The sequence below is a fragment of the Dipodomys ordii genome, unplaced genomic scaffold (genome assembly GCF_000151885.1).
Source record: "Dipodomys ordii isolate 6190 unplaced genomic scaffold, Dord_2.0 Scaffold9, whole genome shotgun sequence".
Taxonomy (NCBI): domain Eukaryota; kingdom Metazoa; phylum Chordata; class Mammalia; order Rodentia; family Heteromyidae; genus Dipodomys; species Dipodomys ordii.
In genome coordinates, this window is record NW_012267225.1 from 7838949 (window position 1) to 7862634 (window position 23686).

At 44.5% G+C, this 23686-nt stretch overlaps 1 protein-coding gene across 1 annotated transcript in view; it reads right to left on the bottom strand.

Annotated features, from left to right (window-relative positions):
• The window catches only part of Ryr2 (ryanodine receptor 2 (cardiac)), a 294371-nt gene that overhangs the window by 159973 nt on the left and 110712 nt on the right, over positions 1-23686 (bottom strand). Inside the window, exons 23-28 of the mRNA XM_013009227.1 lie at positions 22853-22957; positions 19284-19387; positions 16522-16605; positions 8379-8538; positions 6971-7118; positions 1668-1876 (exon numbers count right to left, since the gene is read on the bottom strand). Of these exons, the coding sequence (XP_012864681.1) occupies positions 1668-1876; positions 6971-7118; positions 8379-8538; positions 16522-16605; positions 19284-19387; positions 22853-22957 (810 nt within the window). The remainder of the gene's footprint in view (positions 1-1667; positions 1877-6970; positions 7119-8378; positions 8539-16521; positions 16606-19283; positions 19388-22852; positions 22958-23686) is intronic.

The following is a 23686-nucleotide window of genomic DNA, read 5'->3' on the forward strand; positions in this document are numbered from 1 at the left end:
TGAGCGGAAACGTGAGCGCAGGTTTGTGAATGTGAGTCTAGTGTGGTTAAGTATCCGAGCAACCCCTCAGACTTTCAGTTCAAAGAAAAACGATCCGCCTTTGCACTCTACTTAGGTCATTTGCTCCTACGAAGGCTTCCCCCGGGATTACAGGCTGTTTTGCTCAACTCCCACAAAAATAAAATAAAGATTTAAGAGCTGAGAATACGTGATTGAAAATAACACACTCTAGTTTTCATCTATTTCAAAATAAATCCAGTTCCTTTGGGGGGAAAAAAAAACAAAAGGTTTCTTAAAGCTCTTTGGTTCCATTTTAAAACCACAAAAGCTTCAATCCCAACCTAAAAATATTCTTAAGCAGTCTGCTAAGATCTAGCTAGCCAAAACCGGACTCTTCTGGCAGCAGCCCTCCTCTACACACATGAGGGAAATCTCAGTTCTGAAGTACCTTGGAAACACAGCCGTGATAAATGTGAACTGGGGTCCTCAAGTCTGCTTCACTAATTGGCAGAGACGACATGAGACCCTGTTCTGTCAGATTAATCTTTCCAACGTCTGTCCTTACTGGGACCATGGGCCAGTGGAACCACCAGGTAAAACAATGTTCTTCTTCCACTCCACTCCCACATCTGTCTATCTGTTGGTCTCCCACAACCATCTGTCTCCCACATCTGTCTATATGTCTTCCACATCTGCCTATCTGTCAGTGTCCCACATCTGTCGGTCTCCACCCATTGGCTCCACCCTTGTCTGTGGTCTGCAAAGCTAACAAGCCCTGTGCTCCCAGGGGCCCCTCCTGCTGAAGATCTTAGCAGCTTCCATCAGTGAGAAATACAGTTCAAAGTCGGGGGCACCTAACCCTCTGGGTTTCAGAACTCAAGTCAGCTCCTGGGCCTGCTCTGGGGTGGGCAGGTGTGACACACCCAGTTCTACCTGGGGTGGGCAGGTGTGACCCAGCCAGTTCTACCTGAGGTGGGCAGGTGTGACACACCCAGTTCTACCTGGGGTGGGCAGGTGTGACACAGCCAGTACTACCTGGGGTGGGCAGTTGTGACATACCCAGTTCTACCTGGGGGCCAGGTGTGACCCAGCCAGTTCTACCTGGGGTGGGCAGGTGTGACACACCCAATTCTACCTGGGGTGGGCAGGTGTGACACTACCTTCTGATCTGCGCAGCTCTCCGTGTGTCTCATGAAGTCATTCACATTACCTAGAACCCCTCAGACAATGCAATCAAAACAGAATTTCACATTTTCCCTCAGAAATAAGAAACAGGATTCCCAGCCCGCGCAGCTCGGGGCCACGGCCTGTGCCTTGGCGGGAAACAAGCGCTTTGCACACGGCCAGGCCTCCGCCAGGTCCTCTGGCTAGGGCCTCCTGGGCCGCCCCCTCCCCTGCACGGTGGTAGGGCTGGGGACGGGGCTGGAGGGGTTGGGGGTTCCGACGTGTCCCCCTCCTTCCCCGTCCCCCTCCCGCCATGGTTCCCTGCCCCACCCCGCGCCCCGCCCCATCTTGCCTGCGCATGTGCACTAGCTCACCTTGAAGCGTTCGAAGGCCAGCACATGTCCCTGGCTTCCCTGGCCGCCCTGGCCGCCCAGCCTCCCAGCCCCGCCTCCAGCCCCGCCCCAGCCCCGCCCCCAGCCCCCAGCGCATGTGCTCTGGCTCACCTTGAAGCCATCGAAGGCGAAGGCGCGCTCGTCGGAGCCGAGCTCCAGGTCGGGCTGGCAGCCTGGCCGGCTCCAGCCCACGCGCATGTCCCCGGCCGACACGGCCTCGAACTCAAAGTACCAGCGCCCGGCGCGCACAGCATACGTCTTCTCCGCACGGAAGATGCGGAACCGCTCGCCGGGGCCACTGCCCGCCTCATTGCGGGCTGCTGCAGGCGGGAGGAGGGGGGTCACCATCCAGACCCGAACCCCACCCCGCACCCGGAAATCCGCACCCGGCACCCCACTGTGCTGCCCTCTGACCCCGCCTGGGCCAAGCCCTGGGGGGCCAGAGGCCAGGAGACCCCAGGGCTGGCCTGAGAACGGAGGGGGGGAAGTCGGGGTGGGGGGAAGAAGAGAGGGAGGACGAGGGGAGGGGGTCTGGAAGGAAGCCACAGAGCGTCCCACTCTTCCTTTCCCACGCAGCCGCAGGGCAGGAAACACAGTGGCCCGAGTACACGCTGGGACCCAAGGCACAGCGAAGTGTGTGTGTGTGTGTGTGTATGCGCGCGTGCACGCACGCATTGGTTGGCCTGGGTTGGTTGGCGCGTGTCTCTGTGTGTGGTGTCTGTCGGTATGTGTATTGTGTGTGTTGGGTCTGTCTGTCAGTATGTGTGTAAGGGGGTGTGTATTGTGTCTGTAGTGTGTGTGTTGTGTTGTATCTGTCAGTGAGTGTAAGTGTTGGGCTGGGCCTGCAGTGTGTGTTGGGTCTGTATAGCATGTGTGTGTGTGTGTGTGTGTGTGTGTGTGTGTGTGTTGTATTCGCAGTGTGTTGTGTGTTGGGTTTGCAGTGTGTGTGTGTGTTGGGTCTGCCTGTGTATGTGTGGGGTTGGGTCTGCCTGTGTATGTTGTGTCTGTCCGTGTGTGTGTATGTGTATGTTGTGTTGGGTCTGCCTCTGTGTTGTGTCTGTCAGTGTGTGTTTTGTGTCTGTGTGTTGTGTCTGTGTGTCAATATGTATGTGTATATGTGTGTGCTGCGTTGGGTCTTCCTCTATGTTGTATCTCTGTATCAGTGTGTGTGTGTTAGGTTGGGTCTGCAGTATGTGTGTGTGTTGGGTTGAGTCTGCCTATGCATGTGTTGTGTCTATATTTCTTTCAGTGTGTGTATGTGTTGTGTTGGGTCTGCCTCTGTGTGTGTATGTTGGATTGGGTCTATGTTTCTGTCAGTGTGTGTGTATGTGTATGTGTGTGTGTGTGTGTGTTGGATTGGGTCTGTGTGTCTGTCAGTGTGTGTATGTGTGTGTTGGATTGGGTCTGTGTGTCTTATCAGCGCATGTGTGTCTGTCAGTGCGTGCATGTGTGTGTTGATTTGGGTCTGTGTATCTGCCTGTGTGTATGTGTGTTCTGTGTTTGTTATGTGGTATCTGCTGTGTGTGTGCATATGTTGGATTGGGTCAGCGTGTCCGTCAGTGTTGTGTGGTGTCCGCAGTGGGTGTGTGTGCATATTTGAGCAGAAGCTCTCATCAGGGCCTGTGCCCAGCCCTCAGTGCCCACAGTTAGGTCAGGCAGGGTCAAAGTCTAAGCCTGGATCACCACACTGACCACCCCAGCTTGGCACCGCTAGAGGGCAGTCAAGACTTAGTTATGTATGAAAATCTTATGCTAAGCAAGGAATGCAAACTAGCCCCTAGAACATTCCCTGTACATAGAAGACAACATGAAAGTGTGTGTGTGTGTATACTTTTAAATGGAATTTAGTTTCAGCTTCCATGTGTTAGTTCTAACAAAGCAATGCAAACTATGACGAAACCTGGTAAGTGAAGAATAAGCTCCGTTTTCCAAAGCTTCAATAGATGGTTGGGAACTACACCCAAAGATAGCACAACTCAGACACCGAACTCACATTTGATATGGAATATGTTAGCATCTTCCTAAAGACTAGAAAATAAATGATAGCTCCAATTCATCGCAGATGACAACTTTCAATTTCATTCACCTTTTATGCTTTTGCTTTCAGATGCTGGCAGCTACAGAATAGCCAGTTGTAAATGAGTACCTTAAATCTTATCTCTGTCTATGACTACAAGACTTACTTTGCTTTACACCATAAAATTGTCATATAATTTGTTTATGACTTCCATTCCCACCATCCTTGTTCAGAAAACAAAAATTAAAAATCCCAGTGTTTGCAAAACTTCCCAATGGTCTGTCCATCTCCCCAAGCCCTCGTCCTCCAATCTGTTCCTTCCTGCTCCAGTTGCCATAGCTGTATTGCCGTGGTAAGCTGCGATCACACATAAAGCTCTTGCTTTAAAACTTCTGGGGCTGGTACCTCCTCCAGTTTGTGGCCCAGAATGATCTAGAGCTCAGCTGGGGTTTGACTCTGACTGATTGACATTCTGATCCCTTCTACACCTACTCGGAAGACATTTCCTCTGGTTCCTGATGTCACTTGTCAGATACAACTCTACTTTCCATGATGTGCAATTGAATTCCTAGTATGACATAGGGCGATACTGGGTTTGGGGCCCTGGCTGTGGACGGAACATGCCGCACGCCCCTCCCTGCCCATCTGACTGCATCACTGCAGTAAAACGAAACTCATCAGCCAGCTGCTCCCTGCCCTAGCCCTACATGCTTCTAGTGCAGCAGGCTGGATCAGCGGTAGGTAACTCACAGGCCCTCTCTGTGGCAAGTTCCCACACATCACCAGGCTGCTGAAACCCTCTCTCCCAGAGCTCTTGGACATGTTGCCTGGACTCTGTGACCCTGTCAGCAAGCTAGTCTACCTCCCCTGCCGCTCCACATACACCCTTCAATGCCCAGAATGAGTCGCAGTAGAGTTCAAGGTCTATGTATAAAAATCAAATGGAAACAGGAATTTCAAATAGGTCAGCAAAATGGCACCCAGCTAGGAACCTTCTCCTCCTCCTTGAAACTCACCTAGTTCGCAAGAAAGAAGGTAACCATGAGGGAGCAATACACTGCCCACAGGGCTGCCAGGAAGATGTAAGAACAGCTAAAAACAGAATAAACTACCCTATGTCCTCAGAATAGCACCATACTCATCCAGCATCATTTGCGGAGTAACTGTCCCTGAAAAGCAATTGGTCAAAGGTAATTGAAAACAGATTAAATCTTTAAGCAATTATATCTTTAAAATGTAAATATCAATGATTGTTTGGGCATATAACACACATTTTCATGTGGGGAGAAATGTACTATCCACTTCATTAACTCAAACTTTCAAGGTTATCATTAAAGCCATCAGCAATTGTTTCTGTGTACATATATCTGCTCATATAAAAAGGACACATAACCATCTCTACTGGGGATGTGGAAATAGAATTCCTCAGTACTATGTGCCAAGGCTGTGGTGACAACACAGCTCACTGGACATGATGCTTCCGAGAGGAAAAACAACACACTGCCACTCAGAATCATGGGAGTTTACTTATCCCAGCCCCTGAGATATGATGGAATAAAGTAAACACGTGAAACCTTAACCAAAACTTCACAGTGAAGATCGTGAAGATCTACTGCCTCTTCAAAAAGAGTTATGAAATTGATCCTTAGGAAGATTGACAAAGACAAAAGAGAAAACACAAAATGATCAACATCAGGAATGAAAGATAGGGAGTCACTCCAGACATAAAAAGCAGAAGAGAAGGGAGATGAGAAAATGCCACATTTCACTCCAGACATAAAAAGCAGAAGAGAAGGGAGATGAGAAAATGCCACATTTTTGATATTTTAAATACCTCTCCTAAAGAAGACATTGCCAGACTCAATGGATTAAAATGATAAACCCTAGCCAGGAGCCTGTGGCTCACGCCTGTAATCCTAGCTACTCAGGAGACTGAGATCTGAGGATAGCAGTTCAAAGCTGGCCCAGGCAAGAAAATCCGTTAGACTCTTATCTCCAATTAACCACCAGAAAACCGGATGTGGTGCTGTGGCTCGTGATAGAGTGCTTGCCTTGAGCTGAAGAGCTGAGAGACAGTGCTCAGGTCCAGAGTTCAAGCCCCATGACTAACAACAACAACAAAAAATAGATAAACACTTCAAATAGTTAAAGAAAGCAAATAACACAAATATATTGAAAACTAGAGGAAGAAGGAGTCATTGCTTAACTTAATGTTAAGAAGGCAACTTTACCCTAATATTAAATCTGATTGAGATATTGCAAAAAAATAAATGTAAATAAAATTAATTAATTAAAAAGGGACAAAATACACAGGGACATACCATGTTCATGAACTGGAAGACTAAATACTATTCAAGTACCAATTCTCCCCAAATTAACAGTCTATAAATTTAAGCATAATTCCATAAAAACAAACTGACAAACATAATCTAAAATATATGTAGATGCAGGAGAAAGAGAGTTGGATGACTTTATCTAGTATGAAAATTCACTTTGAGGTGATACAGTGTGATCAACTCTTAAAGACAGCCATGATATAGGTAAATGGAACACAGTACACTGTTTCAAAATGGAAGTCACTTATCTATTTTGATCAAAATACCAAGATAAAGATGGGAACTGGCAGCTCATAACTGTCATCCTAGATATGCAAGAGGCTGAAATCTGAAGATTAAGATACAAAGCCAGCTTGGCCTGATCAATCTGAGAGACTCCTGTCTCCAATTAACTAGCAGTGAACCAGAAGTGGAGATATGGCTCAAGCCTTAGCCTTGAGCAGAAAAGCTAAGTGACCGTGTGAGGCTAAGAGTTCAAGCACAGGGGGAAAAAAAGACAAAGTAAGTTAATTTGAAAAGAATAATTGCTCCAATAATGGGTGTTGAACAAGTGGACACCCATCTGTATTTAAAAGAAATAAAAAAAGAACCTTGGCCTTCACATCCTGAACAAAAATTCATTCAAACTGGACTACCAACCTCAATAAAAACCAAAATAACAAAACTGTGAAATTCTTCCCGCTTACAACAAGGAACCTCTAGGCAACACAGAACACATTGGCAGTGGCCGTGTGGGTGGTCACGTTGGACATGTGGGTGGAAGTTCCTTTCATGCATAAAACTGTCAGAATCACTCAAACTGAACATTTAACCTACGGGCCTTGCTGTCTGTTAATTATACTTCCATTACAAAATATAATCATAAAGGACTAGTTCATTGTCAGTGTGTATTCTGCCACCCAAGAACTTTCTGGATGAATTTTGTGGTTACTTCCATCCCTACAGCTCTTTGCAAAAGCTTTGGAAGCCACCAGGACCCCTGTGCCCACTCCATCTTCTATTCTTTGGCCTTAAAGAACCACCCCAAGGCCTGACCGCCGAGGGGCCAGGCCAGGGCATACCGTGGTCCTGGTCCGGGGCCTCCAGGCTGTAGCCGTAGCCCAGCAACGTGCGCACCGCCTCCCGGAGGCTGTCCTTGTTGGATTTTTTGGTCCGGTCATCCAGGAGGGCATAGGGCACCAGGCGGGGATTCCTCCTGTTCTTTACATCCTGTGGGGAGGAAATCAAGGCAGATCATCACCAAAGATATGCCAGAAGCTTTGAGACATGAGGTGGTGATGGAAACATCAAAATGCAAAGTCTCCCAGGGCAGAAGCAGCCCCAGCCTTGGTTTCCTTCATCTTCTCAGCTTCCAGAAGTTACCAGACACCATGGCTATAACAGTTGTAAGCAAATGGATAAGAGCACGGACTTGACATGGTCTCTCTCCAAAAGGAAGGGAAACGATGAAGGGCAGTAACAGAAGCAGGCTTGCTGCCTGACAACGGCTTCCCACCGGCCACCAGCACAGGCAATGGGTCAGCTGAGAACATTTAGCATCATGGTGCGGCTCCCTGACAAGCTTTGCTGCAAGGGGCCAATTAAGGACTGGGCCCTCTTCTGAGTCCTAGGGTACACACACACATCCATGTGCACACATGCACGCGTGCACACGCACATAGAGGTTCAGGGGATTCTGAGACCACTTAAATACCAAACAAAAATGTCATCTGGGGGAAAAATCAACAAGCCTAGTTAAGTCACTTTTATTCTCCTAAATGGCAGAAGCTACTGGATTAGAAGAGTTTGTAATATACGCTTTTTTTTTCTTTTTAATTCTAGACAGTGTCTTCTTCTACCAGCGGGGAGCAGTGGTCCAGTTTTGACCTGAAAATATTCAAGCAAAGCTGCCAGGGATTGCACTCAGGACGTGAGGATCTTTGGCCCTAGCGTCAGGCAGCTTTGTGCCAGCCCTGGGTCTGTGGCCTGTGGAGCTGTGACCTGTAGGTGGGGCAATGTTGGGCAAACTGATCTCACTAGGGCTGTGTGCACACCAGGGGTAAAGTAGGAAGAAGAGTCGTTTATGTGCATGAGTCAAGAAGGGCCAGCTGGGGAGTTTGAGCCTCTAACGGCCATAGCAAACTAATCCATCAGGCAACAGTGACGGTGGACACCCCTCTCTCTGCAGATGTAATAGTATCTGGCCCCATGGAGGAAAGAATAAAGAATTTGTACGTCTACTGTTATTTCATTTTAGTATTTCAAAGCCCCATCCGAAAATACCATCTCTGAAGAAGAAACGCCATGCTGTCTTAGAACAGCAGTGTCCTAAGAGCTCAGATAGTGTAACTCCTTGAGTCCAGCCCTAAGAATATGAGGTTCGATCCAGTCGTGATATATTAATCTCTCCTGTTGCAAATAAGAATAATTCACATGGGAGGTGAAACTCAGACCCCATGCTGAGACCTCTCTCCCCGCTCCCTCTGATACCTGCTGGATGCCGTATGTCCAGCCCTGCCGGATTCGATCCCGGGCCCACACGTTGTGAGCATTTTCTGCCAACTTGTCCACCATCGCTTCCTGAGAGGGGGTGAGCTTTATGAAGCTCAAGTCCATGGGTGCGGGCTTGTAACCACTCGTCAGCTGGTAACTGCGAGGCAAAAACAAACAAGTTTACAAATAGTTCTTTCCTGAAGACCCCAGGACAACTTTGTCCTAGTCCACATCCTACCAACAATGCCAGAGCCACAGTCGGGGCTGGGGATAAAGGATCAGTCAGCAAGCCTGGCCCACATATCAACAGTCCCAGAGCCTCAGCAGGACTGGGTAAGGGATTGGTCAGTAAGCCTGGGATGTTTTCCCTGTGGTTGATGATGTGGATGAACCGCATGAACTCTGTTTCCATCCATGTGTCAATAAAACAGAGGTAAGACATTTTTCTTTCCTCTCAAAGATGCAAAAGACCTAACACCAAATGTGTTTCTTTTATTGTGATCTTTAAGCAGTTGTACAAAGTTGTACAAAAAGTAGTTGTAACAAAGCAGTTTACAAATACAGTGTCACCCTTCCCTCCCTTTTGTTAATTTTGTGGTATCACCAATGAATTCTTGACTGCATTTCACCCCTTCCACCACTTCAATCCCCCTTCCCCATCTTGGATATACCCATTGCCTGGTATTGATTGTGTTGGGCTTTGACCTGATCTTTCTAAAAAGTTATTCTGTTTGAGTTTTCCATAGAGTCTATGATCCTTCAGTTAATTCATCCGTAACCACCTGCACACCACCCAGTGTGTTTACTTATAGATTTGTAGGCACATTCTAGCTACCACAAATGAGGGAAAACATGCAACCTGTATTTCTCTGGGTCTGGCTTACTTCTAATATAATTTTTTCCATGTCTTTCCATTTCGTTTTGAATGATACCATATCATTCTTTCTAATGGATGTATAAAACTCCACTGTATATGTATACCACATTTTCTTGAAACATTCAATTTTCTCTTCAGATCATACAAACTTTTTTGCCTTTTTACTGAATGTGTTTCTAATAAGTGAGACTTTGGCAAAGTCTCAGATCAAAGTATCTATTTTTGGTTTATCAACCAAAACAATTAACTCTTCTTCCTAAAAAGTTCCTATTTTTTCCTCTTTATAATGTTACAGTCACATAGTATTTGTTTCATAAATTGGAGAGTTCGTCCTATTGCACAGAGAAATTCTGACTTCTTTGTAACTCATCACCCTTCTGCCATCTCTAGTGACTTCCTCAGAGCTTCCAAATCAGGAGGGGATTAGAAAAAAAATCTCAGCTTCCTAATCATCTCATGTATGATTCCATCATATTCCCTGGGAGTTCAAGGAACTCTTACCAGAGCCTGCTTCCATGTACTGAGGGGGACAGGAAGCTCCTAAAACAGTTACAAGTTTTAATCTTTCCAGAGAAGTATAAAATCATTAAATATTCAATACCAATGTATATAATCAACGATGCTTCCTCAAAACATGCATGCATGTACACACGTGTGCGTGCGTGCGTACACACACACACACACACACACACACACACAGAGGAGTCGCCTCTTTCTGCTTCCGACACCGGCACAGAGCTTAGGTAACAACTGTGCTACGTCACTGCTGTGCAGGGTCATTTCTGCCCACCACACTGTGATCTGTTTCCAGTCCAGTTACCAAACTTCCATCACACCACACCACAAACAGCTGCCAGTAGGTATGGAGCCTTTTGCTGAATACTGTGTGAAGGAATGAACTTTGTTCACTAAATAAATGCAAATAACCATGATTTTTATCACAAAGCTTAAGAAAAGCAAATTCACCAGGTAGCAATGCTAGCTTAAAAAATGATCAGGACACGGGAGAAAATGCTGTTTCAAGCCACGTCGAATCATATTCCCCTGGCCCACCGCTGTCACACAGAGGCATGAAGACACTCTTGCCCACCAGGGAGCCAGAACTAGCCATGGATCCCCAGGGCCACCATGACAGCCAGGCAACAATGATCCTAGGAAATCCTCTTCACAGTGAAATAAGGGTGCCTCTACGTAATTACTCCTATTTCACTGCAAAATAGCTCACATTTGGTGAACAATTTTTCTATAGGAAAATTTACAGAAATACTTGTTTTGTATATATGACAATTCAAGGCAACTCATCATGGCTGGTTGCTAGATGATATCATTTGATTTGTGCTAAATTTATACACAGACCCTGCATATTAATAATTAATGATTCCTTTTTTTTTGTCCATCATGGGCCTTCAACTCAGGGCTTGGGTGTTGTCCCTGAGCTCTTTTGCTCAGGTTTAGGGTTTTGCCACATTTGAGCCACAGCACCACTTTTAGCTTTCTGGTGGTTAACTGGAGATAAAAGTTTCATGGGCTTTCCTGCCCGGGTTGGCTTCAGGTCTCAGTCTCCTGAGTGACTGAGCCACCAACACCCGGATTTCATTCCTTTTTCTTTCCTTCTCATTTCTTCCTTCTTCCTTCCTAGACCAGCCTTCCTTCCTTCCTTTCCCTTCCTTCCTTCCTTCCTTCCTTCCTTCCTTCCTTCCTTCCTTCCTTCCTTCCTTCCTTCCTTCCTTCCTTCCTTCTCTTTCCTTGCCCTTCCTTCAGACTTGTGGTTCAAGTGGTAGAGTACTAGCCTTCAGCACTGGCTTGAGCACAAAAGCTCAGGAGTAGCACTCAAACCCTGAGTTCAAGCCCCAGGAACCACACACACCAAAATTTTGGTGTGTTAAATGGCAACTCCTTTGTATAGCTAGTTAAAGGTAATTTTTAATGCATTAAAAACAAATCCTGGCATTCTTCCAATTCCATCTGTGTCAAATTACCAAAGCTATCAACATCAAAAATAAAAGAACACGGATGGCACTTTGCCTAGCTGATGGGTTTTCATGTCAAATAGTGATTCACATTGATGCTTCATGCCCATCTGACCTGTGTTCTTCCTGTACAGGCATAACCTAAATGGGCCTTGGGAAAAAAGAACGCATATAACCTCATTCAAGGGCCAATTTAAATGATGCCACAAACACAAGGTGGCAGGATACAAGGGATGCTAAGAAGCTGGCGCTCCCTGGTTTTCTGGCTGGCCTCACCTTCCCACATGGCTTGCTGAGCAGGAATCAGGTTCCATGGTGCCTGGGAATCCTTGAAAGGCACATGGGAGAGACTTGGGAAGCTAACGTGCACTTCGAGGAGATGTAAGCTGTGAATTTCAACACCAGATCAGCCCTTCCAGTGCCTTAGAACCAACACGGCTACCACAGAAGATGGGAAAAGCCCGCCTTGCCAGTAGCATGTTTTGTGGAAATGAATATGAGGATGGCATTTTCACACAGAGAAGTGAGAGAGAGCATCCTAAAGCCATCCTCCAGAAAGCAAACACGGCAGAAGCCTTGACTTTGTAATGGAAATTAAAACAAGAAAGGACCAGGGATATTTTTTCTCCATGATTTTGCTTGTTTTGATCTGCTTCAAAATCACCAACTAATATGAGCTGTGCACCCTGTGCCCCAGCTCTTTGCTTCAGTCTCCTCGACCCAAGACCCTTCTCCACCAGGAACAGCCATTTCCAGGAAGATTTCCCTCATAAAGCTGTCCTTGGTTTGGGATGTTTCAAAGGTAATACCTTTGAGATTTCAGGGCAGAGACAGAAGCAGCCTTTTGTAAAGAGTTTCACACTAGGACAAATTTCGCCTCTCAACAACCAAGAGAGGACCCTGTGACCCTGGGATGGAAATGAAGGATAAAGAAGCAAGGGCTTCTCGTCCTGGGTAAGCTGATGGCTCCAGAGTCTAGGGGCATCGAGGGAGAGGGAAGGCTGGACTTCCCACCCCTGCCCAGGTGGGACCAGATGGACCCCTGCAGAGCAAGGGCAACTCCTGCCCTGCCTACTAGATCCTACTCCATAAAATTCCAGTCCCTTCAGTCCACTCCAAGCCCTGTGCAGGGCACTGCAGAAGAAGAGGTGGTAATGGTCCAGGTGGGCAGGAAGCAATCCTCCCTTCTTCCACCCATGCACTGCTACCGCCACACTGCCAGTTCCCAGAGGGAACACTGTTACACTCCTACTGGTCCCCAAAGACAAATGGGTAAAGCCAAGATGGTGGCAGTGATCTCCCCAAGAGGAAAGAGCCCCCTATGTGGACCTTGACCACAACCAAGCAGAGAAAGCACAAGACCACAAGAGGCCAGAAGAGGTGGACGCAGACGCATCTGTCCATAGTGGCCAACTCAAAGAAGCCTTCCCCCTCCCACTGGCCCACAGGTTTACCCACTGGCCCACAGAATATGATTTAATTGTCACCTTAAAGAAAATTTTTCACAATAAACAACTCTGCATTTTGGCACGCCAAACTGAATGATCTAATTATAAAAAATTATTGATGGGAACAAAGAATATAATTGATCTTGCAACTTGTTTCTTACCAATAAATGTTTATATGTGGAGAAATGAGGTAATTGGAGAGAGAAAAGCTAAGTACATCTCACTCTGAGGTATTTCTAATATAATCTAACTTTTTAATTATAAAACAATACTTTGTGTTGCTTTTAGTGCTGGTAGACTAAAATAATTATAATGGTAATCAAGTAAACAATTTTACACATATAATTATAATCACAGAAAACAAAATATTAAAGTTCAATTGAGAAATATACCTTGATTATCAAGTATAAGATCCAGGATTTCTCAGCATATTATTAGCATGACATGCATGTGGGAAATATACTGGAATTATTCCCTGTTACTGATCTTTTTGTGTGGTTTTTAAATACCTTCTGATGGTGGATGGATGTCTAATCACTGTGGGTCTGCTTCTACTGGATGCATTAAGAACTGATGAAAAAGTATAATTTCAAAACTGAAATATGTGAAATGTACCATTCAAAAAAAATCACATGATTTGGAACCTTTTAAACCTTCAGACAGAAACTTCTTAGAACCCCAAATGTGCAAAAGTAATAACATAGCCTTCATAAATTCTTTCAGGGAGCACCTGAGAGAAGTCTAAAACCTGAGAGACTCTGAGTTTTCTGGGCAAGAACACATTTTTCTACTTGGACTTTATGATTAATATCCCAGCCTAGGAGGAGGCCCTGTGGTACCCAGACCTGCTACCTACAATCTGTGAGCTCAGAAAAACAGATTAGGTACTCCAGGGGACATTCTGAGCAAGAGCAATAAGGCAAGAGAAAAACATAAAGGGGATCCAAATAGGGAAAGAAGAAGTAACATTATCCCTCTTTGCAAATGACATGATCCTGTATTTAAAGAACCCTATAGATTCCTCTCCAAAGTTACTTGTGCCGATCTGAAACCTTGGCAAAGTAGCAGTGAATAAAATTAACCCACAAAAATCTGGCTTTTTTGTATGCCAACAATGAAAGATGAAGGCTGAAATCAGGAAATCAACTCCATTTCTAACAGCCAAAATAAAACTAGGAACTAACCAAAGATATAAAGGACCTCTATTATGGAAACTTTAAAAATCTGAAAAAAATACAGCAGATTTAAGGGAATGGAAAAACTTTCCACGCTCCTAGATTGGAAGGATTAACATTGTGAAAATGGCAATACTGCCCAAAGCAATTTACAAATTCAATACAATACCCACCAAAATCCCAACAACATTCTTCAATGATATAAAGAAAGTAATCCAAAAATTCATATAGAATTATAAAAGATTCTGAATAGCAAAAAGAGCAGGAAGAACAGTGTTGGAGACATTTCAATACCAAACTTCAAACTCTATTACAAAGCCATAGTAATAAAAACAGTTTGGTATTGGCACAAGAGTAGGCCTGAGGACCAATGGAACAGAATAGAAGATCCAGAAATGAACCCATAGACATACAGCCAATGTTTATAAGGAAGCCAAAAGCACAGGTTGTAAGAAAGACAGCCTCTTCAACAAATGGTGCTGGCAGAATTGGCTGTACACGTGCAGAAAACTGAAGCTAGATCCTTGTATTTCACCCTGCACTGGAAGCAACTTTAAATAGACCAAAGGCCTCAATGTAAGGCCAGCTACCCTGAGAATATTACAAGAATGGGAGGGAAAACACTAGGGCTCCTAGGCATGGGTTGAAACTTTGTAAGTAAAGATCCAGAATCACAACAAATCAAAGAAAGACTGGATAATGGGACTGCATCAGATTGAAGAGTTTCTGCATGGCAAAGGCCATAGCTAGCAAGATAAGTAGAAAGAGCACAGAATGGAGACTATTTTTACTAGATAAGCATCAGACAAGGGCCTCATATCTAAAATATACTTAGATCTCAAAAAAATAAAACTCCCCCAAAACAAATCCTCAAAGAAACAACTACCCAATTAACAAATAGGCTAAAGGCTTAAAGAGAGACTTCTCAGAAGAAGTAAGAACAACCAATAGACACATAAAGAAATGTCCAATATCTTTGGCCATAAGAGAAACATAAATCAAAACAACGTTGAGGCCACCTCACTCCAGTTAGAATGGCTATTATCAAGAAACTAACAGTAAGAGATGCTGGCAGGATATGGCCAAAAGGGATTGCTACCACAATGTTGGAAGGAATATAAACTTGTTTGACCACTCTGGAAAGCAATATGGAGGTTCCTCAAAAGACCATACATAAAGCTTCCCTATCCACTCCTGGGCATTTACTCAACTGACCACAAACAAGGTCATGTGAAAGCTACCAGCACAACCATGTTCATTGCAGTGTTGTTTACCATAGCCAAGATATACAGTCCACACAGATCCCCCTCAGTGTATGATGATGTGGTATACACAATGGAATTCTACTCATCCATCAGAAAGAATGATATTGTATAAAAGGAAATAGAAAGACTTGGAAAAAATTACATTAAGCCAAGTAAGCCAGACCCAAAGAAACATAAGTTGCATAGTTTCCCTCATTTGTGGTAGCTGGAATGTGCCTATAGATCTACAAGTAAAAACATTGGATAGTAACAGATTTAAAAAAAATACTTAGACATAATAAACTATACATATCTCTAGACATTGACACAGTTTGAGATGCAAGGAGGATATTCTTAGGAGTGGATCACAAAGGCTCAATAACTATGTCCATATGAACATATAAAATGATGTTTCTTGAAATAAACTTCAAGAAAAAGAAATGAGGTTTTTCTGTTATTTTGTTTCTTGGGTTTGTTTTTGTTTTTCTCCTTTGTCACTGATTTTTCTCTACCTTTTGTTTTAAATGTAAGTTTATCTGTTAGGGGAAAGGTAAAGGGGGAGCACAGAAATATTGGGACAAAGAATGAACAATTGTAGCTGTGATATTTACTAAACACTATGTTGAAAATGAACTATACAATTTGTAGGGGGTAGGGTTGGGAGGGGGAAACTGGGAGAAAACCAGGGAAAGGGGTAACACTGTTCAAAAAGAAATATACTCATTACCTGACTTGTGTCACTGTAACCCCTCTGTATATCACCTTTACAATAATGGTTTTTTAAACAAAAGATAATCCAGGGGAAATAAAAGAAGAAAAAAATAACAGCATGACAAAATCACCATTATTTAACTCTTAGTCATTAAATACTGAGATGTCTTTAAGAAGCAAGGGTCACTAAGGCCTGGTCTCAGGGGAGAAGGGCACGGTTTTAAGAAGTTAAACAATGTCTTAGCCACAGGTGGTGGCACCTCAGGTGACCCAGCCCGACAGAATTCAACCACCTTGCTTGTTCTCATCCTCTCATAAGGATGATCACACTGACTTCAGGTTGATTCCTCAAGAGCATTTTTTTAAACAAAAGCAAATGAAGGTATGTACAATGCTGTCAGGAAATGGCACATTATATATAATCATGTAGAAATGTGGACATACGTTCACATACCCCTATATATACACACACTTGGAAAAACAGAACACTTCAATCACACACTCCCAAATTTATGCTGCACTTTTCTTCCTTCTCTCTCTGTAACATGGTAGATCCAATCTCTCCACCACAGACCCTAGTGTGATGAGCTTGGGTGTATTTGGGGACCCACTTTATACAGCTTAAGTGTACAAGACATGTGTGTGTCTACCAAGTGCAACCTGGGAAGTGTGACATGGACGTGTCCATTCCCGGTGCTGGCACTCCCTCACTCACTTCTTGGGAAGCTTCATCTTCTTCACCTTTTCTTCCGCATGTTCATCTGCTATCCCCACGTGACACCCCAGAGCCAGCAAGGTCCTGGAACACAAAGGCCTAGGTGAGCTACAGGAAGGCCATCCCGGATCCAACACCAACCCCCGTAGCAAATGCGACAGCGGGACACATGTTTCCTGTTTTTAACCAACAGGAAAACACATTTGTTTCTAAATTATGTACTCCAAAGAGCTAAGACTAGAAATGGAAATGACACAGAAATCTCCTGAATAGATATATCTCTCTGGATCCTCTTCTCTCTGGTTGCCTCCTCTCACAAAAGTGAACAGCATTAGGGATTCTCCTACCCCCTGGTAGCTAGGGCTCTGTGTCTATGCCAAGTCAAGCACGAGAGTTTCTGTGATGATTTACCTCAGCTCAACATAAGAGGTATTCTGGGAGAATTTTCTCATCTATTTTTTGACTCATAACTTCGCAGGATCGAAACAAATGAAGTGAACAAGCAAAAGGAAATAAAGTCAACAAGCATGTACATTCCCTCTACGGGGCATGGGGTTTTGAAGGTGTTGTGACACCTGTCACACAGGCCCTAGGACAGCTCCCCTGTGTACAATCTCCAAGCCACCAGGCAGAACAAACCCTGAGACTCAGAGAGGTTGAGCACCACAGGAAAAGCCTGCTGGTAAGGGCCATCACTGAAGACCGACCATCTCCAGAGGCACACAGTCGCTGCAGCTACCGGTCAATAAATGAATGAGCACTGGAAATTAAACAAGCAAGCACTATGCTTCCTTTGCATGAGTGGAACTGCACAAAGTGTAAGTCATGGAGAGGCAAGCTCAAATATCATTGAACTGGCAAAGAAGCAGGTACAATCCGTTCATGATAAAACCATCATGTACACCATTGTCACTGTAAGAAACAGCACAGCAATGTGAAGGGTTAGCTCAGGAAACAGAGCCGTTTGCATTGACAATGGGGAGCCACACCCCACCCACACCAAGGCATCTGATGATTAATGACCACAGCCAGAAGCAGGGTTTGGGAAGGAGACTGGTATATGCACGCACTTGGCAGAGGTTCAGCATAACAAAATATAAGCAGGGAGAGCTCTGCCCACCAGAACGTACCGTGCCATGGCTGGCCTAGCTGTCAATTTCCAGAATGATAAGGAACGGACGGCAGACTTAACTGAATTATGTTGCAAACGTTGGGGAATAATGAGCTATCATGAGTTACAGGACTGGATGTAGCAAGCTCACTTGGTGTCACGGCCACAAAGGGAAACAGGAGATATTTACTACAAAACAGGGTGGATCAGGCTGTGCATTCTTATATCCAAAAGGATGTGTCATGTTTTCAACCTAGTTGGTTCTTGATTTTCTTGATGTATATAAATTCCTTCTTCCTCAGAGTTACTGGGACAACCTACACTCATGCTCTGTGCTTTATTTGACTATTTCCATGATAATGAATCTGCATCTTTTATAGTAGATGCTTGAGTCCAAATCCTAGAATCTAAACATTATTTAAGGTTTATGTTCTAGCTCCTTGGAGCAATAACTTCACTGGAAATTAGCCCTGGCTCTTAAAAAACAAGCAATATGAGAGCAGACAAGGGTAGGGAGGACTCTTGGAACCAAGTCAAGGGACAGAAAGAAGGCAAAGAAAAAGATTGCACAATTGTTTTCTGAATCTTTTATCTAGATAAATTTGAAAATACATTGCTTAATTTGTCCTACCCCAGATCCATTCTTCCAACTGAAAATGTGGTAAATTAAAGAGATTGATAAGCAAAAAGTCACTAAAAAGAAAAATTGCCTTTATAAGATGACACAAAATAGCCTAGAGTAGCTGTTCTCAAAATATGCTACAGAGAGAAATGGTCCCAGAGGCTCTTCCTGTAAAAAGATTTCTGTGGCTAAATCAATTTAAAAACATCATAAGATGACTCTGTCCCATTTTAGAGACCAACAGGACACTTGTCAATAAAAATCTCTCTAATTATTTTAATAGCACATCCTCTATATATTTTGGGTCCAAAGTGATCTTCAGTGAAGAAAACTATTTTTGCTTCATTTCCAGTCTCTCTTTTGTGATTCTCTGATAAAAATACATTAAAATTATTAGAGAAAAATCTAATTCTCCAAAGTGAAAAACTATAAAATATATGATATTCACCTACATTTTTAACAGACATAAACTTTTCTCCCTGAAGTTGATATCAGTTTCTAAATATTCCCTCTTAACATCTCACACTTGTTTTGTGACAAGCCAAGACCAGTATGTGGATGGCCTAGGTCCCTCGCTCTACTATGAGTCATACTATGTCAGTTCACAAACTCAAAATTCTGTAACACACCATTTGGGAAATACTGATGCAGAACAACAAAACATAAAATAATGAGACCAGCTGGGCACTGGTAGCTCATGCCATAATCCTAACCACCAAAAAGCCAGATGGTAGAGAGCTAGCCTCAAGTGGTAGAGGGCTAGCCTTGAGCAAAGCTCAGGAACAGCGCATAGACCCTGAATTCAAGCCCTAAGATTGGCACACACATACACACATATACACACACACAAATTAGATCATAGTCTAATTCTCACCAATAATGGTGAGAATCATTCTGATTCACTTGGGCCCTCTGGAAAGTTCCTGCTGGAACGCAAATAACTTTGTGACGAATTAAAGTAAAACACTCCAATATTTGACTTCCTTTAGGTGAGAGAGATCAGAAAATACAAAAAGATATCACACTCACTTCAGGGTCTCAAGGGACATCTGCAAATTGTAATTGCGTTCCTGTTCGGGCAGCTTGCAGAACTCCACCAGGCACGGGTGCTGTCTCTTATTATCATCTCTGACCTGAAACAGCACAGGAAATTGGCATATCATGGTCTCCAAAATCAAACACGTGCAGTGATGACTTCACTGTATGCCCAGAAGTAGAAAGCAAGAAGGAGCACTTAGATCACCATGCCCCCTCCACATCCCCAGAGAAGCTTCTGGCATCTCCAGGGATCCACTCCCATCAAAGGTTACAGCCAGAGGTAAAGGGCAGCATCCTCTGTGTTCTGCTCTCTTCTCTGGAACGGCTCCTTCCTCAGCCCCCGTGTGCCTCTGCCCTGCTTGCTCATGCCCACATGCCAGCTGGCTTGGCTCTTTCCAGTGTTTGCTGAGATCTTCTTATTCAAATTGGAATTCTGCCAACTATGGCAGTCTGCCCATCCATCCTACATTAAAATAAAATCTGTCCATCCTCACCACCTGTCACAAAGTGGATGCCCACTTACTGGGAAACAGTCTACCCTCCCAGCACCAGAAGGTAAGACAGAGGAGCAAGGACTTGGGCCTCTTTTACTCCTTCCTGTGGCCCTAACAGCGAGGACACACCCGACATGTGGCAGACACTCAACAAACATTTCATACATCAAGTAAATATTTTATAAGCTGAGATGCATTCTGTGTCAGAATGTGCGATAAAGACTTCGTTTTCATCTGCAGTCATCCGTCTGCCTTGGGCCCACTAATCAGAGGTATTAATAAGCAGGATAGCTACAAACGCTGCACGGTCTTTCTGGGAAGTTGCCTTCTGTTCTCAACTTACTCCTCTACTCTAATCAAATGAGTCTGCATGATAAAGGCATTGTTGAAGAAATCCTGAGACATGTCTACGGTCAGTTACTCCTCTGTACCCACAAAGGAGTCAGTGAGTAAAACAACCCAAGCTTGCTCAACGACCTTCCAGAAAATGTCCTGATGGGTGGCAATCACCTATGAATCTCCTCCTGCACAAGCGAAGCCATCTCTACCTGACTCGCGAGACCTGATCGGGTGTCAAAGCTACCACAAATAAAAGGGAATCTGTATATGTCCAGTAGAGAGAACATTTTTCTCTGAATCCATGGATGTAGAACCCAAAGTTAACAAGAGTCTACTAGCTTCGCCATCACACCAAATTCTAGATTTTTAGGAAAGAATGAAGGAGAAAGATGTTCCCCACCCTTGCCTTCATAATGAGTCTTGTTAAAATCTTGGTAGAGATAAAGATTACGGGTGCAACCCTGCTGTGGTGGCATCCAGAGGACAGCTAAAAGCCCACTGGGGCAGACTGATGACACCACGGACATTTACCAGCTTCTGTCAGTGCCGCAGGAGAGGCATGCAAACATGAATAAGAACTTCTTTTTAAATCTACATAAGGTGCCAAGTCAGAAAGGACATCTTTTCTAGGCACCAGTGGCTCACGCCTGTAATCCTAGCTACTCAGGAGGCTGAGATAAGAGAATCACAGTTCTGGGGCTGGGAAGGTGGCTCAGTGGTAGAGCACTTGCCTTGCATGCTCAAGGCCCTGGGTTCGATTCCTCAGCACCACATAAGCAAAAAGAAAAAAGCCGGAAGTGGCGCTGTGGCTCAAGTGGTAGAGCGCTAGCTTTGAGCTGAAGAACTGAGGGACAGTGCCCAGGCCCAGAGTTCAGGCCCCATGACCGGACCCAAAAAAAAAAAAAAAGAGAATCACAGTTCTAAGTCAGCCTGGATAACAAAGTCCATGAAATTTCTTTCTCCAATCAACCACCAAAAACCAGGAGTGGAACTGTGACCCAAGTAGTAGAGTGCTAGTCTTGAGCAAAAAAGTTCAGGGACAGTGCCCAGGTCCTGAGTTCAAACCTTAGAAACAGCAACAAAGAACAACAACATTAATAATAATGATAAAATGTCTTTATTCTTTCCTTTTTTGTAATCATTATGAAGGAATCAGACATCATCACATCATCATTATTATAATACGTCTTTATTCTTTTCTTTCTTGTGACCATTATGAAGGAATCAGACTTATAAATTAAACTGAGTTACAATTTTTTTTTTGTCAGTCATGGGATTTGAACTCTGGGCCTGGGCACTGTTGTTACAAAATTTAATTCTATATCCCTAATCCTGAATTCTAAACATGAAAGGGCAAAGGAATGCATCTGAGTCCTGAGGCTCTGACCCCCTATTTCTGTACTCTACTATTCCCTATGCCAGAGATAAGCCCATACTGTCACGTTCCTTTCTCTCTTCTGGAGCATGAACACAGGAAGGCCGGTAGCCACGCCCCTCAGTCCCCACTGTCAGAGACAGGACTGGGAAATGCTCCCTCTCACACTGGCTCCCGGCTTCTCCCTGCCCTCCTCCTGCCCAGCCTCTTGCTCTTACACCTAAGAGCAAAGCTCCCCCATGCACCCACCCTCCAGAGCCTTCTTCAGCTCCCTACGGAATCACACACAGTCCTCTGTGACCGCCTCCTGCCCACGCAATCAGACTTCCACCTCTACTCCCCTCACCCGGGCCTCCTGTTCTCTATCCAGGCAATGCTGTGCTACCAAAAATGTCCTGGTCATTCCTTCCACCTCTGCTTTTACACCTGAGTCCTCCACTTAGGGGGCACTGCTCCTCCATGGTTAGTCAACTTGTAACTTCGTTGTGTGAACACCCCTGTGTTCACACAGGCACACACAGGCACACACAACCATAAATGATTACCAAGCCTGCACATGCACACATAGGCCCATGTACATACACACATGCACACATGTACGCACACGTACTGCAAAGCAGTTTTGAGTACTCTAGGATATTAGAACTAGCACTGGAAACAAGTGCTCTTGACTCAGAGCAAAATGTGGTGATCTATGTGTGCAGATGGGAACACACTCATTCCTATACTCAGTCTAAGAGCAGGAGGCATTGCAGGTCTAGGAGCATTTAGAATAATAACACTGTAAAATCAAAAGTATTACCAAGCTCCTGCTAAAACATAAAACAAAAAAACCAGGTTTCTCATGTACTGGGATAGCACGGGAAATTGTTTTGTCTGTTTGCTACATCTAAAGTGTAGAGACAAATTATAAGTGATAAGCATTTGGAAAGACATGCCGTCATTTTCCCCAGCCCATCCTCCACTGCATCCTGCCCTGGCTCCTGCCACGGGGCACAACCAGGCCGAGAGGCATGTGCCAAGGAGAGGACCTACCTCTCCCACTCCGCTTTCCACCTGCAGTGTGACTGCGTTTGTAAAACCCAGTCTCTGTGAACTCTGCTTTTAAAACACAACTTTCAGCCCAAAGATGGGCCACTTTCCCATTGTCCAGGAGACGTGGCCGCCTGCAGAGATCCTGCAGGTAATATCAACCTCCACCCTCCCTCCATGCAGAAAACCTAATATGCACCAAAAGAAATCAATCTGATTGATTCCTATCACCCCATTGCAAGATGGAGTGGGGGGGGGAATATGTTTTAAAGAAGATGTATTATTAACAGGAACTGAAAATAAATTCTAAAATCATGTACCGGACCATACTGCCAGCCAAGTTCAATTTTATTCATAACCCAGAGCTCATGGATATTCTCCGCCAGCTTTTCTCTGATCCTTTCGAGGTGAGGAGGTAAAACGATCTAAAATTTAAAAGAAGAAAAACCACAGGTCAGGAACAAATGTAGTAAGACACAGAAGGAGTTCTTCCTTGCCACAAACTGGTCTAAAGTACCCTGCCTCATAAGCTGTTGACATAGTAAGATAACTAAGTTCTAAAGATGTTCTCTCTGGTGATATTCTCTGTGGGGTGGGCAGTATTGGGGCTTGAACTCAGGGCCTTGTGCTCTCTTAGCTTGCTTAGACATGGCTGTCACTCTATCACTTGAGCCACATCTCCGGCCCAACTTTTTGCTGGTCAATTAGAGATGAAGTATTGTGAACTTTTCTGCCTGGCCTGGCTTCAAATCACCATCCTCCAGGCCTTGGCCTCCTGAGTAGCTAGGATCACACATGTACACCGCCAACACCTGACTTACCTCATAGTATTAATTCTCTACTTTTCTTTATGCATGACAATTTAAGTTTCCAAGGAAATCAGTGAACAAAAGTGTCGGGCTGGCGAGGCACCCGAAAGATGACTGGGACATAAGAGACATCTACGGAAGGCAGCAGAATGTGAAAAGTGAAGGCGTGCGTGCTCTTCCGCCAGCCAGCCAGCCAGCAGCAGGGATCAAGGCGAAGTCAGTGCCAGGTTCAAATTCCCTGGCTCGTAGAGCCTGCAGCAGTCTGGCTGTGGTTTGTATTTCCCCTGAACTCTTCTGGGTTCCCAAAGACATACCTCAAAGGAAAAGACCTCTCCCCGTTCTCAC